Genomic DNA, 17529 nt, shown 5'->3' with positions numbered 1-17529 from the left:
TTCTGGTGGCTTATTGTTCCAGGTCAGGAAATGAGGTGTTTATGGACTCAAGGCCCTTTAGAGTGGGCGTAAATGAACAAGCCCCAGTGTAAGGTTGATCACCCTACATCACCCCAAGACAGGAAAGGGGCAGGGGTGGGGGGGGTTGAAGCTGCTGCTTTACCATGTTGGAGTGAACGGTGGCCTGCTCGATGTAGCGTGCAATCCCAGTAACGAAGGCATTGCGGTCCTCAAAGTTGGTGTTGAAGTTGGGCTGCAAGTACAACGAAAATACAGAATTAATACATCATGCGTCACATCTAATTCAATTTACAGCATCAAACGCCAATTTCATCAGTCAAATAAACAACAGGTTTGAAAATGCAGCTTCAAAAGATCTAACACTGCAACAACTACTACTACAACTATAAAAGCACAAACTCTGGTGTCTGGTGAACTGCTATGCCCGAGTTTCATTTGAGAGCAAGTTTTACAAGCGGTTACATCAGAACAGCCTTAGTCTTTGTAACTGTAAGGTCAGCTTGAACTTTAATTCTCATAGCACCTCATTTATCTGTTTATTTCTAAAAAGTTTCTCTTTTTATTTGTTAAATTTAATGTCTTAGTTTCATGATATTGCATTGCCCTGATTAATTACCTCTGCCAAGGAGGTTATGTGTTCATTAGTGTTTGTTTGATTACACAAAAACTACCCGGTTGATTTTCATGAAACTTGTCAGCGGGGTTCAGCATGGGCCAAGGAAGAAGCCATTAATTCTATTCCGTCTGATTCTCTGACACGGGTGCACTATTGGTTTTGGCGGAGGTCTGCACTCACCAAGTGCCCTTCTAGATTTTTCTGGTAAGCACCTAGTGAATCATGTTACAAATGTATTCTAAAAATTAAACAGATTGTCATTTTGATGTCATTATGATTGTTGTTATTATAATTGTTAACAGGGGCAGTGTGTGGGGTGACCTGGTACAAATAAAACGGATTATTGTCATTTTGATGTTATTATGATAATTTTTATTATAATTGTTAACAGGGGCAGTGTGTGGGGTGACCTGGTAGATGATGGAGGAGGGCAGAGGCTCGATGCAGGGCTGCTGATCAGGGAGTGGCAGCTCCTCCAACAGGTCCACGTTGGACAGGGCATCCTCTAAAGTGACTGTGGACGCCATGGACCTGAAACACAGAGGAAGAGACACAGTCAGGAAAACACAATCACTCACTCACACACACACACACACGTTGAGGCATGAACGTGAGATGTGAGGCTGCAGACAGACAGACACAGACTGACAGACAGACACAGACTGACTGACAGACAGATACGCAGAGGCACAGGAAGCTCCAAGCTTTAGCTGCCTGCTGATGTTGACTGACAGCCGCTTCGCCTCAAATTTTTCTCATTTTTTGCTCCTCTTGCAACCATGGTAACACAAATGGAAGGCTCATATCCTTGTGATCAAAACATATTTGAGAGTAAGTGACTGAGGGTGAGTGCATGTGTGGGTGTGTGAATGTGAATGAATGTGTGAGAGTGTGTGCATGTATGTACAATATGTGTGTGTGTGTGTGTATTTGAATGAGAATGTGAAGGTGAATGTATGTGTGTGTGTGTGTGTGTGTGCGCGTGCGCATGTGCGCGTGCGTGCGGATGTGTGCTTGTGTGTGTGTGTGACTGTGTGTACATGTGTGTGTCTGTGTGTGCATGCATGTGTGCTTGTGTGTGTGTACATGTGTGTGTGTGTGTGTGTGTGTGTGCATGCATGTGTGCTTGAGTGTGTGCATGTGAGCGTGCGTGCGGGTGTGTGCATGTGTGTGTGTGCATTATGTGTACGTGTGTGTGTGTGTACATGTGTGTGTGTGTTTGAATAGTGTGTGGCACAGCGCTGCTGGGCTGATTAGAGAAGGGCCCTCTGTTTAGCAAATGCTGATGAAGGACTTCACGGGCAGCCGCAGGCCAATAGCCACACAGATCAAAACTAGCACACACACACACACACACACACACACACACACACACACACACACACACACCACAGTAATCAAAGACTGACACAATAAAAAACAACAGATCACCATGGATACATGGACAACAGGCCGGGACAAAAGGCTGTGGGCATGTGAAGGGGGTCAGTGCGGGACATCCACCGGCCCTATGCTGCACTGGGAGAGCAGGGGGTTAGTGGGGCTCAGATAGGGGCATCCACAGGCCCTATGCTGCCGTCAGAGAGTAGGGTGTTAGTGGGGCTCAGAGAGGGAGACACAGGCCCTATGCTGCCCTGAGAGAGCAGGGGGTTAGTGGGGCTCAGATAGGGGCATCCACAGGCCCTATGCTGCCGTCAGAGAGTAGGGTGTTAGTGGGGCTCAGAGAGGGAGACACAGGCCCTATGCTGCCCTGAGAGAGCAGGGGGTAAGTGGAGCTCAGAGAGATTCTGATCCTGTTCATGACCAGTTACATAAAAAAAAACACAATGAACCTGATTATATAAACTATGTATTCTATATATAATATATATATATTCGATATCCAATATCCTGTATAATTCACTTAATTACTTACTATAATATGGGAGAAGAAAACCCAATGTGATTAAAACTGCATAAACTTGAAGTCAGCCAATGGTCTTATGGCAGGAAGCACCATAGTTCTGACTTAATCATGTTTTTTTTTTTTTTTTTTAATGACTCATCAAGATTTATAATTATACTGGGATTTTCTGATGTATTGCAATTGTTCTTTGGGCACTTACAATAAGTGAGACAATAAAGGACCCATACCTGCCACTTCATGTGATGCAAAATATCACTCAACTGAATCTATTTCCCCTACACTCCTAGTGTGTTTCTTTACACACACAAAAACAACTCCACAACAAAACAAACAGTCTTGCCAGTGTCTTGACAGTAAATTCAGCCCCATTTTGTAATCTTAGCACAACACACCCCATATTCTACAGCAAGAACCATTCTTTAAAAACGTCCAGTCAGCCCTGCGGACTGAACACCAAATTTAAAGCCTGTCAACATGGGATTTGGCACTGAGGAGCTCTAAGACAAGGCCAGACTGGCGGCACAGAGCAGCTTTATCTGGCTCAACAGATGCAGTCTGTGCCCTCGCACACAGCTGCGTGGCACATGCCCTCAGCGGCAGGGCACAAGAGGACCGTGGAGCCCAGCGCAGCAGTGTGTGGCGTGGGACAGGACACAAAGATCTGTTGCTGACAGGAAGAAACTGCTTGTGTGCGGGAGCGGGAGCAAGAAACGACTTGTGGGACTCACATTTATTTTTACATTTCCCTTAAGTACAGAATGTTATTCATATTTGTGTGAAAAGCAACGAGCAATAACCCAAGGTAAACACATAAACAGGCACAACAGGGCTTGACAGTGCGACTGATCTGGTCGCACATGCGACTGGAATTTTGGCCGTGCGACTTGAGTTGAAATCATGGTCGCACGCGTGCGCCTATAGAAATAAGCAGGAATGCTTTCCTTCTACTGAGGAAAGACGCTGTCTTTATCTATTGCTAAGTACCTGTTAAAAAGGCCATAGTAATTATTTGTTAAGTTGCCAAGACAGAGCATGTTTAGGTAAATGACCATATTTGGTAATTGCGTTGGTCATGTGATAGTGTTTTGATTTCTCTTCACGGCTTATTTAGATGGAGTGGCAGTTAACTTCTAGCCTGGTGACACCAGCCTACGTATTTCCGCCTGAATTGATTTCAAGCTGAAAGACGGAATGAAATGGAGTCACAGGCTGGTAATGGCCAGGCTAGTTAACTTCGGGAATATTTTAACATAATTGAACCAGTGACGTGCGGTGAGGTTCACAGCTGGTGAGGCACAGAAACCGGAAGTGATTACGTCATTCCAATCTCTAGTTGTTTAAAAAAAAAAAAATAGAAATACATTCTATACATTTCTATTTTTTTTTTTTTAAACAACTAGAGATCGGAATGACGTAATCACTAAAAGTCAGTTAACTATTGAGCCGCATAACTTCTTGTAATAATAATCGTTTAAAAGTAATAGTATTAGACAATAAAACATGATGTTTTTTCAGTTCTGGTGACATGACAATTTTTAAACCATAAGCATATACATGTATGATGTACAGGCCCGGTTCTGAAGGGGTAGCAACGGGAGCAATTGCACCCGGGCCCGTGTAGAGGGGGGCCCGTTCTCTTTGATCCTTTCTGATATACCGAGTGTGTCTCTAACAGCACAAGTTGACCCTGTGGCCTGTGCAACGCAATCTCCCTATTGGCTGTTAGCGATTTTTTTTTTTTTAAATGTATCAAAACGACGCAGACGCAGATTTTTTTTTTTTTTAAATGTATCAAAGCGACGCAGGCTGGTTAGTTAGACGCGAGCCTCGCAGCCTGCATTCTATCAACGAATGTTACGAGATGAGGTTACTAAAATATTCTGCATGTCTACTCAGTTTAAGAAATGCTTCCCAAGTAAAGGTTTGAAAAGACAATAGAAATAGCTCCCGTTGCTACCCCACCAGAACTGAAAAAACATCATGTTTTATTGTCTAATACTATTACTTTTAAACGATTATTATTACAAGAAGTTATGCGGCTCAATAGTTAACTGACTTTTATGACAGCTAAACGTACAATCGGTGTGGTAATTGAACTTTTACACCGTGTCAAATAAGATATTAATCGTTACAAGGAAGCGTATGTAGCCCTCCCACCAATGATATGGCTCATTTCAATTTGTCTAGGGAAAATATAACCTTTTACATAACTCGGCAGTGATGGGCAGTAGCGTCACTACATTTGTCAGTAGCTTGGCAGTTACGTCGCTATTTACAAAACCAAGTAACTTTTCAGTAGCTAAGCTCTTTTATTGATCAAGTACCGCAGTAGCGTCCTCGAAAGCTAATTTATCCTGGACCTTTCTGATGTTCATTCATAACAGGCTTCCCTGCAGCCATTAAACACAAAAAATAAGCAGTACATCACTTTAGGCGAGACGAGTGAAAATAGATAGATAGATATCGTCATTTCAAGTACACCAGACGCTGCTCATACATTTAAAATGAATTCTCCCCTAATTTTAAATGGGTAGTTTGCATGCAGATTCTAGGCAACCGGATAACTAGAATGCTGTTGATATTTAGATACAGCTGAAGATGATGAAAGTTAAAAAGTGAAAAGTCCGTGCGACGAGTGAAACTAAATATGTTTTCAGATGCCTTCTTTGTAATCCAAAGAAAAAGTTCCTGTCAACGTCAATGACATCCAACACAAACATACGAACACACGAATTTCATCCATTCAACCGTTTTTATCTGACTGACAGTTGTGTTGATCCCTAAAATTGAATTGACTTGGCATGCAGTTTGTTTAACTGAAAGTAGCTTCTAATGTATCAAACTACTTTTGACAGGTTTATGTAACTTAGCTTGCTACTTTTTTTTGAGTGTCTGTGTAGTGAAGCTGAATTTATTGTAGAGTAGCTGATAGCTTAGCTCACTACAAATATCAAGTAGCTTGCCCAACAATGCAACTCGGACACTTGAATTCGAAGTTGAGAAAAAAACACTTACATATTTATTTACACAACGTATTAACAAGCAAACAGGTAAACACCACAGACATAGCACACAATACCAAAATGTTCTACTGACCGGTATAATTTAAAGTTGGTGCACTCGCAAGCTCCTAATCCATTCACGGCTCCCTGCACCTAGCAGCCTTTAGCGAGGTTTGTGTTCCGCATGAATATGTCCCGTTGGAAAACATGAAACACTCCAATGCAATGTCAATACCTTCGGTCCCGTCGTTTGAATCAAACATTTTAGCTCCGCCATTGGTCTCCCATTATTAATCATTTCACGTTTGGACTGCAAGTCCAATTTTGAGAGCTGCTTCAGGTTAGCAATGCAATCTTCCATTTTCGCCGTCAAGGTCAAGTAGAAGTGTGTAGAAGAAGACAAGTCCAACGTAAGACTATATACCCGAGAATTGCGCTCTCGCTCGCCCCCTTTACTGAATCAGTGCTACTGCCTGCCTCAGTAAGCAATATTTTTCAATGCATTTTGAGCTCAACTCAAAGGTTCTGCGCTTGCGCACGCATGCGTAAAACCCAGTTTGGAGTGATTGCGCAATCCCTACTGAGGCACTGGTTCAGCTGTCCATAGACAGCAATGCATTTGCCTCAGTACACGGCACGTCTACTGTCCCTGGGAACCGGAAATGCTCAAATTCAGCGATTTTGATAATAAAAATGCTTGAAATGCTCGGAATCATGCAGAAATGACACTCGTAACACAGATAACTAGAGAAATATGAATATTTATTTTATAATACATAAATATATATGATTATTATAATTGAAAAAATATATATTTTTTTAATATTTTTTTTTTTTACTTTTCAAAATGACAGGTGAGGCTCTGCCTCCCCTGCCTCCTATGACTGCACGTCCCTGAATTGAACGTTGCACTTTGTTGAAGTTGTGTGCGTCCATGTAGCCTATACGTAAGCTTGACTTTGTAGCCTACCTTGTCATTATGTGTTTGTTATAGTTTAGCTTGCTCATGATTGTTACGAGCACTGTCACTTAATTAATCTAGCATGATGGTAGGCTACTGTTCGTGAACACGCTTAGCATAAACTGCTAATGTACAAATACGAGTGTTACAGGGTTTACCTTTGCTAACTTTTGAGCGGTCATTCATTAAGTGTTCATGCTCTTGTATATCTTAGATTAAGCCAGTCGCATATCATTGCTTAAGAGGTTTGCATTCTTACCGTTAGTTCCCTGTAGTTTATCGTGCTCATAATTGTTACGAGCACTGTCACTTAATCAGTTAATTTTTTGGGCAAACGTTCAGTCAGTTAATTAGACAGAGAAGAGATGCTGAACGAGTTTAGAATTTAAATGGTGAACTATGAACGTGAACGATTCATATTTACTTGTATGAACTGAACTTTGAACTAGTTCATGAGAGGTGTGAACGTGCACAACACTGCTGAAATGCTCTCACACGCCCCCCTCATTGGTAAGGAAGTGGTTCAGAGCTGGCCGTAGAGCCAGGAGACCGGAGTTCAGCATCTCTTCTCTGTCTAATTAACTTACTGAACGTTGTTGTTTTTTCTTAATATAAAAGAATTTGGTTATAACACATAGTGTAATTTGCCCTACCATCTTAATCACCTAAAATACCATGCAATTATTTTTCCACCTATCAATGTAGGCCTAAGCAAGGTCATGCCTTTCCTTTTATAATCTGTTCAAATATGTTATTCCAGGTTGTTAACATTGATCAATAGTAGTATTACTTGGTTTGGCCAACTTTTTATAGTGGTGCGCCTAGAAATTTGCTGGTGCTCCCAATTTTTCTGGGTTAGGAGCACAGTGCTTCTAAGCCATAAAGTTAGTGTCAAGCCCTGCACAAGATTGGTGTTCATGAGAGCGGGCGAAATTGGGACGGATGCTGACCCAACAGGCCCACAGCTGGACACATGGGCAGGCAATGGTAGCCCTTCCTCGCACCATCAGATTAACGTGCCCTCTATCAAGCAAAGTTGAGGAACTGGCAACTGGCTTGGGTGAAGGGAGACTTGCTGATAAACACTGCAAGTTTGAGCCAGTGTGGTTCTCTTTGGCAGAACTCACAGAGGATGGCTGGCTGGCTGGCTGGCTGGAGGTCAGTGTCTTGTGATCTCCAGACAAATCCACATAGGAAGCAAGAGGTTTTTTTAAAGAGTCCTAACAATAGACCACCGTCATGTATCAGTAAGCACTTGGTACTGAGTGCGATCTATAGCACTGTGAGACAACTTACCTAGCTTCTAAAGAACTCAAATCACATGTATATTAACCATTACATAGTCAGGGCACAATTACATATATTCTTATCGTTCGTTCACGTTTGTTATTGTAACATTAACTTCCACTGACAAACCACGGCATTATAGCTAGCTTTGTGATATGATGTGAGATATGATGAAGGAGAAGGCACCAACTGCCTCATGTTTAACAAATAAACCAGCAATGAAGTTAGCCTCCATCACGTAATGATAACGTTATTTTGCAGTTGAATGTAAGCTATGGTGAATTTTGGCAACGTCACTTGCACTAACATAACTGCAGCAAAACCAGGCATGGTTGACATGAACCTCTTCAGGTTTATTTAGGTTTAAAGGAGAACTTTGCAAAGCTAACAGCAATATTACCCCATACATAGGCCCAGTAAGAGTTGACAGTTAGATCACAAACGAGCATCACACCTAACGAGCCAGAGGGTAGGTAGGCTCAACCAGCGTTTCCGTTGTCCAGTAATTGCCGGTCTTTGTCCGAAAAAAAAATGAAATGTCCGAAAATATTAGAGCTCACCGGTCAAATTGTCTGATTGGAATTTCTTAAAAATCCCGTCTCCCAAACACAATCTGAATTTGACAACAATCCTAATATTTAGGCCTATAAAGCAAACGTGCACTGCCCTTATTAGGCCTATGTTTTAAAGGAACAGGCTAATCTGCCGTTAGAACAACTACACATATGCTGCATTTTAAATAAAGCGCAAACCGTCGGTTTCAAACAAGGAGCGAACTGATGAGTATTCAGCACCCTCCGCGGCAGATGCACCCCCTGTGAAATGCCGTGTCAAATACATTCAACTTGCTCAAAGCAAAATTAAGTTAATTCATTTTGTAGTCATGGCTGGGGTAGGCTATATTTCCACAGAACAAAAAGGTGTTCTTTTGCGTTCGCTATTATCCGAGTTTTTTAGAAGAAAAAAAAAAACGGTTGTTTGTAGGCTACTCTTTAGAATAGTTTTAAAGACTGTAATCACTTGAGTTCTTCTCTCCCATCTCTTTCATAAATAATGAAATCGTAGTATAGTATTTTCCCCTGCGTTTGTTTAGGCGAACTGCTTTCCTTTCCAGTCAAGCGAGTGGTGCGTGCTCTCGCGAGGGGGTGCATCTGCTGCGGAGGGTGCTGAATCGGGTACAACACCGGTGCGAGGTAATTGATAGTCAAATTAAAATGTTCTGTTAGCACTGCGAAAAGGCAGGACGACGCAGCGGATTCACAAGAGGGTCGAATCATTTTGAAATCTCTACTCTCATTGAACATAGGCAGAGCAATGACCATGTTGCGGCGCTCAATTTAACGCCACAGCAGGTTGCGATTAAAGGCCACTTATTGACGCGCATCAGACATTAATGTTTTTTTCCCCAATGTGAACTTTGGCAAATAAACATGTTGCATTCTAAACTACCTGATTATGTTATTATTTAAGCTACGCATGCCGTCAGTTTTCTTCAATAGGCTAATTTAGAAGCAGAAATAGATATTTGGCCGGCTTATCATTTAAATGTCCGGCAAATGAAAACTCTGCCGGTTATTTTGACCAGCAACATTTTTCTCTAGCGGAACCTCTGGGCTCAACACAAATGCAATACACAAATGGTTATTCTAAATTCCAATTATATAAAGCACTACTTGAGCAGAGATTGCATAGCTCTGATACTGTCCATGTGAGAAGGTGTATGACAAGTTCAAAAATGAATCACCAACCATAAAGATTAACTGGACGTGCACAACACTCTTTCCTGGCCCTATGTTCCTGCTCCTGAGAGAAAGAGGAAGCGTTGCTCAAAACAGCCAGAGCTCTCGATCCACTTCCCCTTTATGAGGTCAGTGCTGATAGAAAAACTGAGACCATCAGAAACTCACAGGAGAACTCGGACCGAAACACCAAAACTATCATCTACCACAGTAGCGAATAAGCTTAAGCGCACATAGTCGTGGGTCAACCCACGGTTAACAGTGTCTCTGCCCGAGAAAATCCCTTGTAGAGCAAGAAGTAGGAATTCATTCCTTTAGGCCTGCAGGTCTGGTCATGTCTGGCCAACTCCACAAGGAGCAACTCCAGTACTCATCAATCTGTTATTGCTGTGTGCTGTATATTTAGGCCTTTGTCACAATATGTATTGTCGCAAGGTATTTAAAGAAGACACATACCCAACGTTTAAGTGGACTTGGGCTGAGGAAAACAAATCAGTTTAAAGGACTATCAATATACAATTTGAAATTCAATTCAGGTGTCCAGAATCAACAATTCCATTTGAAAGACTTAGCATTTAATGCCCAGAGCAATGTGTTAATTACGTAGGTTTAAGCTGATATAGACTAAATTAGTAACTTTCACAGTCCATCATAACTCAAAGTATATTATGCACACTACAGCAAAGGTCAGTTATGAAATTAAACATTTATGCAGCTGTAACATTCAGATATAGACATCAATGTGACTGTGGATTAACCAAGTACATGTTTTGCTTCTGTTTACTCAAAATAAAGTAGGCCAACGATATGTCCACCAGTTCTGCCACTTATAACCATAATATGAAAAATAAGGTGAAAAACTTGCTTGCAAATATGGGTCATTCATTCTACCCATATTTGGCATAATAAATTATGACACATGCAATCTGTGATTTCATTTCTCTTGCTGCTTTGCTCGGTCTTACCATAATAAAAAAACATTTGTTTATTTAAGCAGACTAAGCTTCTTTGTGCCTCATGCACTTAATGCATGTTTCATCGCATGTTTTGCAAGTGTTTACTCGTTGCTCGTGGAGACAGCTCATTCATATTTTTAGTGTAAACAATGACAGCACAAGCAAACTATGATTTCGTTTGTCTTGCTGTAGTTTTGGTTTGTTAATACTAGTTAAATCTCATAGCAAAGAACTGAGGCAGAAGGAACGAAAAAGGGGATATAAAGTTGTCGGACATGATAGATTCTGGACTACACTAACCACAACCCCCAGTGACAACAACCATAGCTGCTGGACCACAGGTAACCCAAAATGCAACAAACATGTAGTCTACTGCAATGTGGGCAGAAGTAAAGTGATGGACTTCAGGAAAGCAAAGGGAGGTGGTTTTGAGCCGAGATCAGTTTTGAATTTGCTATACTGTTCATTAAAGTAATGTTAGTCAGCTCACATGTCAACTCTATTCAATTGACACAATGTTTCCATGGAATAATATTGCTGTCATTGCATCATTACGTATAACTATAATTGTGTTGCCTCTGTCTACACCACACATTTGCACACGCAGTTTGTGTTTAACAAAATCCTCAAGAACCAACAGATCGCCTTCATAAAAAGCATGTATTATTTCATATCAGCTGTGCTCAAGACAAAAAGGATGAAAACGATTATGGTACTAAGTGGATGCTTTTGGAGGAAATATATGACATATAACAACCAAAGTATTATGCACACAACACAACAGATTTCTTATAGGCTGAACAGCATTGTACGTCAGGCCATAGTAAAATTATCACCTGCACCTTGATAGATGATATTTACTTCAAATCTAACAGGTGGTAGGAAAGTCAAACCTTTCTTCCATAGGGTGAAGTGTCAGCATTCATGTAATTGCATAGTTTACGGTATGCAATGGTTGACTACATCACACTTCGCATTTTTTTTTTGCAAATATACACAAAGCATAGAAGAATATCAGGGGAATAACTGTCCCCTCAGGATGAATTCTTTACTGATCTCCAAGACCAGCTTTGCCTCCCTTTGCAGTCATTTGATTCTCGACTTCTACAACACCTATTAATAGTTTTAAAAAATGTGTATACACCGCAGAACACCTGAATTGGAATTATTACCAGGTTCCATATAAACACATGAAGAACTGGAAAGTGACAGGAGACTGTATTCAAGGGCTCCATGGCACAGACATCCTTCCACCCAAAACAACGTCTCGCCTTATCGGTGCACTGTGCGCTTTAACAGCCATGCATGAGAACTGTAGGGCACAAGGGGATCACCCCTACACAAGGCAGCAGAAGGGCTTAGTCTTAGTCTTCTAAATAGAGGATAGTGCTGAGCTAATCCCCGGCTCCTTCCCCACTGAGACAAATTGCCCTGTAGACAAAGAGGCCAGTTTAGTTCCAAGCCAACGTAACCTCGTTAATCTAACCTCTGCAATGTCAAGAACATTCGGCACACCATTGCCTTAACAGGCTAATGCCAGACTGCAATCGGGCCACCTTCAGATCATCAGAGCACTTGCCCTCACTAGCCCTTAAAGACACGAGAAAGAGGCATTCGTGTAGCAGGCAAAAGGCATTTCAAGAGCACAGAGTGGGTTTGAAAAACGCGACCAGCGAGGAAAGGAGCCCTTGGAAAGACTTTGAAAGGAAGCAGAGTGGGGAGACACTCCGGTGTGTGTGTGTGTGTGTCTGTGTGTGTGACCTTGCGTGGCCTAGCGTGATATGGTGTGTGTGGTGTGATGTGTGTTCTTTCTTGACAGGCTGGCAGGCAGGAGAGACAACACTGAGCCTGTGTGCCTGTGTGCCTCCAGTTCTCCCATCCACCACCACCACCACCACACTCCAGACAAACTCTGCCCTTCAAAAAAAAACAACAATGTTACACCCTGGCATCGAAGGCAAACAAACCAGATTGTGCCCTGATGGCTGAGGTGAAACGCCATGACTACCATCAGTCTAACTGAGTTTGATACGGGGTGAGTTCAGCATAAAGGTCATCTGGGTTACAGATGATTCACTGAAGACAGTCTATGCCTACAGACTGAACACACACACACACACACACACACACACAAACACACAGGAAAATCTCTTTGAATTTGTACCTGCAGTCAAGCAGCTCACCTCTTCCATCGTTCAGTGATTACGAAATTATCAAATCTATTGCAGCCTGTGCTTGATGACATTAGAAAACATGTCAGGTTTCCCTATCCTGACTGAAATGACTTCTCATAATCGAAGTCAAATGCCCTTGCACATTCACATTCTTCTCCTGCCACACACACACACACACACAGGGTGCGATTTGCCGGGGGAGATGGTGGGGATTTACCCCCCCTCTGGTTTTTACATCCCCACCTCAGCTGGATGAATTTCATACATGGGGGGGATAACCCTCAATTATTAAAAAAACAATGAAAAAACTGACAGGTTGTGACAGCGTTTTCTTACACTTGTTTACATCGCTGGCACTAACGTTCACCTTACCCGAACTGTCGGCATTCTCAGAATTCGCGAACGTCCTCATGCACATAAACACATTGTATACAGCCGCGGAAAAAATTAAGAGACCACTTCAAAATTATCAGTTTCTCTGGTTTTACTATTTATTGGTATGTGTTAAAGTAAAATGCACATTTTTGTTTTATTCTATAACCTACTGGCAACATTCCTACCAAATTTCAAATAAAAATATTGTCATTTAGATCATTTATTTGCAGAAAAATGACAATTGGTCAAAATCGCAAAAAAGATGCAGTGTCTTCAGATCTCGAATAATGCAAAGAAAACAAGCTCATATTCATTTTTAAACTACACAATACTAATGCTTTAACTTAGGAAGAGTTCAGAAATCAATATTTGGTGGAATTACCTTGATTTAAAATCACAACTTTCATGTGTCTTGGCATGCTCTCCACCAGTCTTTCACATTGCCGTTGGGTGACTTTATGCTACTCCTGGCGCAAGAATTCAAGCAGCTCGGCTTCTTTTCATGGCTTGTGACCATCTATCTTCCTCTTGATCACATTTCAGAGGTTTTTTATGGGATTCAGGTCTCGAAATTGGGCTGGCCATGACAGGGTCCTGATCTGGTGGTACTCCATCCACACCTTTACTGGCCTGGCTGTGTGGCATGGAGCATTGCCCTGCTGGAAAAAACACTTCTCAGAGTTGGGGAACATTGTCAGAGCAAAAGGAAGCAAGTTTTTCTTCCGGGACAACGTTGTACTTTGCCTGGCTGAGGTTTGTAAAAGACCATAAGGATTGAAAAAGCGGACTGGAGGTCATCTTCTAAGTTCATCTTCTCTGAGTCCAATTTTCAGCTTTGCCCAACACATGGTCGTCTGATGGTTAGACGGAGACCTGGAGAGGCCTACAAGCCACAGAGTCTTGCACCTACTGTGAAATTGGACTCATCAGAGAAGACGAACTTAGAAGACCCTCCAGTCCGCTTTTTCAATCCTTATGGTCTTTTACAAACCTCAGCCAGGCAAAGTGCAACGTTGTCCCGGAAGAAAAACTTGCTTCCTTTTGCTCTGACAATGTTCCCAAACTCTGAGAAGTGTTTTTTCCAGCAGGGCATCTCCTAGTAACCTGTTTCAGAAAAAAATATATTTCATGTAGGCTATTTTATATACTGTTCAAAATGAAACCTAATAGTGTCTATTGTTAATTTGAAGAGAATTAGGCCTATGTATTGCTTGTTTTTTTGTCATGAAAAAAAAAAAAAAAATCCCCCCCTCTGGTTTTTGGACAAATCGCACCCTGCACACACACACACACACACACACACACACACACACACACACACACACACACACACACTTCAAAGAATAACTGCCTAGAGTGCCACCAAGCTGACCGAGTTTGACCGCCTTATTCTCTGGCTACTCCAAGGACCTGATTTCAGTACTCTCCTCTGGCTTTTGCAATCTAGTACATCAAGAAGCAGAACCATACCAAAGGCGATGCAACTCCTGCTCAAGAAGCAGACAGAGTGAAGAATACAGCAACACTGGTCCTTTCTCTCAAAGTGAGCCTCGATGCTCACTGTTAAAGCCAAGCAAATTACCGGTAATGTAATTCCTCTGGATCTACTGAACTACTGCCCCATTCTACCTGCTGTGATCGCAATGAAACCATCCATCTGACTTGCCATACTTCACATCAAAACAAATCCAATCAAACTGTATTTGTGCAGCGCATTTTATACCAGGGGGTAACACAATGCGGCTCACAGAAAGAAAATGGGGGGGGGGGGGGGGGGGGTTACAAACACTTGTAAAGAGTGTTTACAACTTCCGTGCAGCTAAAGAGATGCGATGGCTTGGTGTTTTGTGAACAGTCCAAGTCCATCAGATATGATACTGACTAAAAAGGTTAATGGCTAAAACTGAGTTTTTAAAATGACTGAGTTTCACCTCATCAGCCTGCTCTGTGCTAGATTCAATAACCATTTTCAGATGTGCATTTGGTTTGTTGACTAACCTAATGAGGGGACAAAATGAACTGATTCCAGCTATTTCAATGGTTGGGTAATACATCAATATTGTCAATTCTTATCATTGTGATCTTTTTAGGCACTTACAAACTAAACATACCGTCTGTTTGTTTGTGCCAAATAATGGCATACAAACATGTAAGTTTATCTAAAATATAGTATCATTAGCAGAATCAGTTAAATCCTTTCCCCCCCCCCAGAGAAAACACCCAACCACGTATCTCAGCATCACACTGAATGAGGGGAAATCTCTGAAGGAAACTGAAACTTCAGGGGAAAAAAACAAGTTATTTTTACCTTCTGTCAGAAGGACCCCTACAAATCATGAAGGGTGTGTAGGCATGTCATATAATGTGTTTCCTAATTCAATCAGAGTTTATAGTAGAGCACTTATATCAACAGCCACTTTCTGAAACTGAAAGCAGAAAAGTTCAACCACAAATAGTGTGAAGAGGAAAGCGGCTTTTTTACACCTCCCAGCCCCAATATCTTCCTCCAAGTATCAGATATATACAAATACAGTAAAACTGAGGATGTGGCAGAAGATATGAGTCACAGAGACTGTAAGAATAAACTCATGGGGGGTTTTAAATGCCCACACCACAACACTGGTGAAGCCCTCTACCCTCAGCAGGAAACAGGACATGGGGGTTTTATGACTCTGCTAGCAAAGTTCACCAGAATCTGCTGGTTCTCCTTCGCCCAAAACCAGACAGATTTACTACAGACAGAAAAGGAAAAATTGCACCTCTGATTACTAGAAAACCCACCCACCCCTGGCCCCCAAGAGGGTATGAAAGGCCATCTGATGAGTCAGCCTGACCTTGCCTTTCATGACAGGATGACCAAAAGACAGACAGGCCTTAATCTGTTTGGGGCGGTGAAGGGATACAGCTAATTCTGAGCCACAGCAGGGTGTGTCTTCTCTGTGCTACACAACACATCCCCCCCACACACACACACACACACACACACACACACGAAAATGCTCCAAAACCTTGAGCACAGCTGTCACGTTCCCCAATGCGTTCCATTTTCGCTTTTTCCAAACCACAGCTGTTGAATATGGCTATCATGAGCAACCACAATTACATGCAGCTCCTCTTCCAGGACAGGTCTTTAGTCTACTAATTCATAACTTCATCCATGTGAATTTAAATTGTGTGTAGTCTGTAAAGGTTAAAGACAGACTGGAAAACGCCTGTGTAGGCTAGGTGATTCCTTCTGAGTACAAAGTCAGACAGCTCGCATCTTATTCAAACTGAGTTACTAGGATGCCTGAGGGAAAAACAAATGTCAAACTCCGAAGTATTTTAGACTCAGCCTGGAGACCATCCCCTAAAAATAATTGACTGTGGTTCGTGTAAAAAAAAATTGTTTTAGGTCATTAATCTAACTACTGAGGAACTTATATTTGCCAGTCAGAAATCATTATACTTTCAACCTTTGAATACGTATTGGTTATGCATTTTTACTTTCAACAACTATGAGAAAAATGTAATTCTAATCTAATTCCCTAGTTTGACAACGATACAATTCTGGCATCTACAAGCTGACAGGTCACAAGGGCACTGAATAAATACATATTCCTCCCTAACATAGTGCTGAAAATGCTAGAAATGTTACTCCGCTTGTCCTGGAGTTTACCCAGAGGTAATGAATAGGCACGGGCGGTGAAGAAGAAGCTTGCTAGCCATAACCATCAGCACATTTTTTTTTAAAACTCGTCAACATATTATTTTGTTATCCATCCAACAACAATAGACGAATTGATATGTATGTCAATCAGGGTATGAAGAAGGGATTTGCGTACTCCATTTGAGGTAAAGGCGGGGCAGTATTCCATATCTGTTTTTTCTTTAATCTGTAGCCAAACCTTTGCAGATTAGTCACACACGAGCTAGCACAGGCCCAAGAGTTATGTGAGATAAGTGAACGTAGTTTCACCAATATTTCCATGTAACTTGGACTTATGCCACCTACCTGTCTTTTTATCTTGCTCAAAACTATCGCTGTTCGTGAGTATTTAGAACTCAAACGCGAAGTTGAACAATTATCTAACAAAGTCCGCACGCAAAATGAAACAAACTTTTCGGCAGCGTTGGATACCTATCCCAGCTAGCACAGCTGACTTTATAAAAGTACCCACCCTTTCTTCTTTTCCAGGGAAAACAGTCCGTTCGGTCGGCTTACAAATCCATTTAACGACGGCTCTTAGCGTTTAGATGTAATGCATTACATTCACCTAATGTTCTTGTTAAAGTGAAACTTTTCCGATGTGCTAATGTTGAAACTTTTCTTAACTGCGGTGGAATCTCGCCTCTCCGATGTTATCGCAGGCAGGCGGGGAAGTCGAACTGGAAGTTCCTGCCTCACTGTAATAGGGAAATGCAACAGGAAACCTCAACTCCGCGTTAAAGCACACATCCACTAGGGGCATTGAGGGACTATCTAGCCTGGAGTACTGTTGTTTTTGCCATG

The 17529-nt window shown here is 41.8% G+C and overlaps 1 protein-coding gene across 1 annotated transcript in view; it reads right to left on the bottom strand.

Moving 5' to 3' along the window:
* Positions 1 to 17383, bottom strand: part of cyfip1 (cytoplasmic FMR1 interacting protein 1) — a 70118-nt gene extending 52735 nt beyond the window's left edge. The window contains exons 1-3 of the mRNA XM_080833328.1: positions 17198 to 17383; positions 1048 to 1168; positions 164 to 253 (exon numbers count right to left, since the gene is read on the bottom strand). Coding sequence (XP_080689454.1) covers positions 164 to 253; positions 1048 to 1164 — 207 coding nt within the window. The 5' untranslated portion in view covers positions 1165 to 1168; positions 17198 to 17383. The remainder of the gene's footprint in view (positions 1 to 163; positions 254 to 1047; positions 1169 to 17197) is intronic.
* Between the last annotated feature and the right edge of the window lie 146 nt (positions 17384 to 17529).

Source organism: Sprattus sprattus (genome assembly GCF_963457725.1).
Source record: "Sprattus sprattus genome assembly, chromosome: 2".
Classification (NCBI taxonomy): domain Eukaryota; kingdom Metazoa; phylum Chordata; class Actinopteri; order Clupeiformes; family Clupeidae; genus Sprattus; species Sprattus sprattus.
This window is presented reverse-complemented; position numbering and strand designations above follow the sequence as displayed.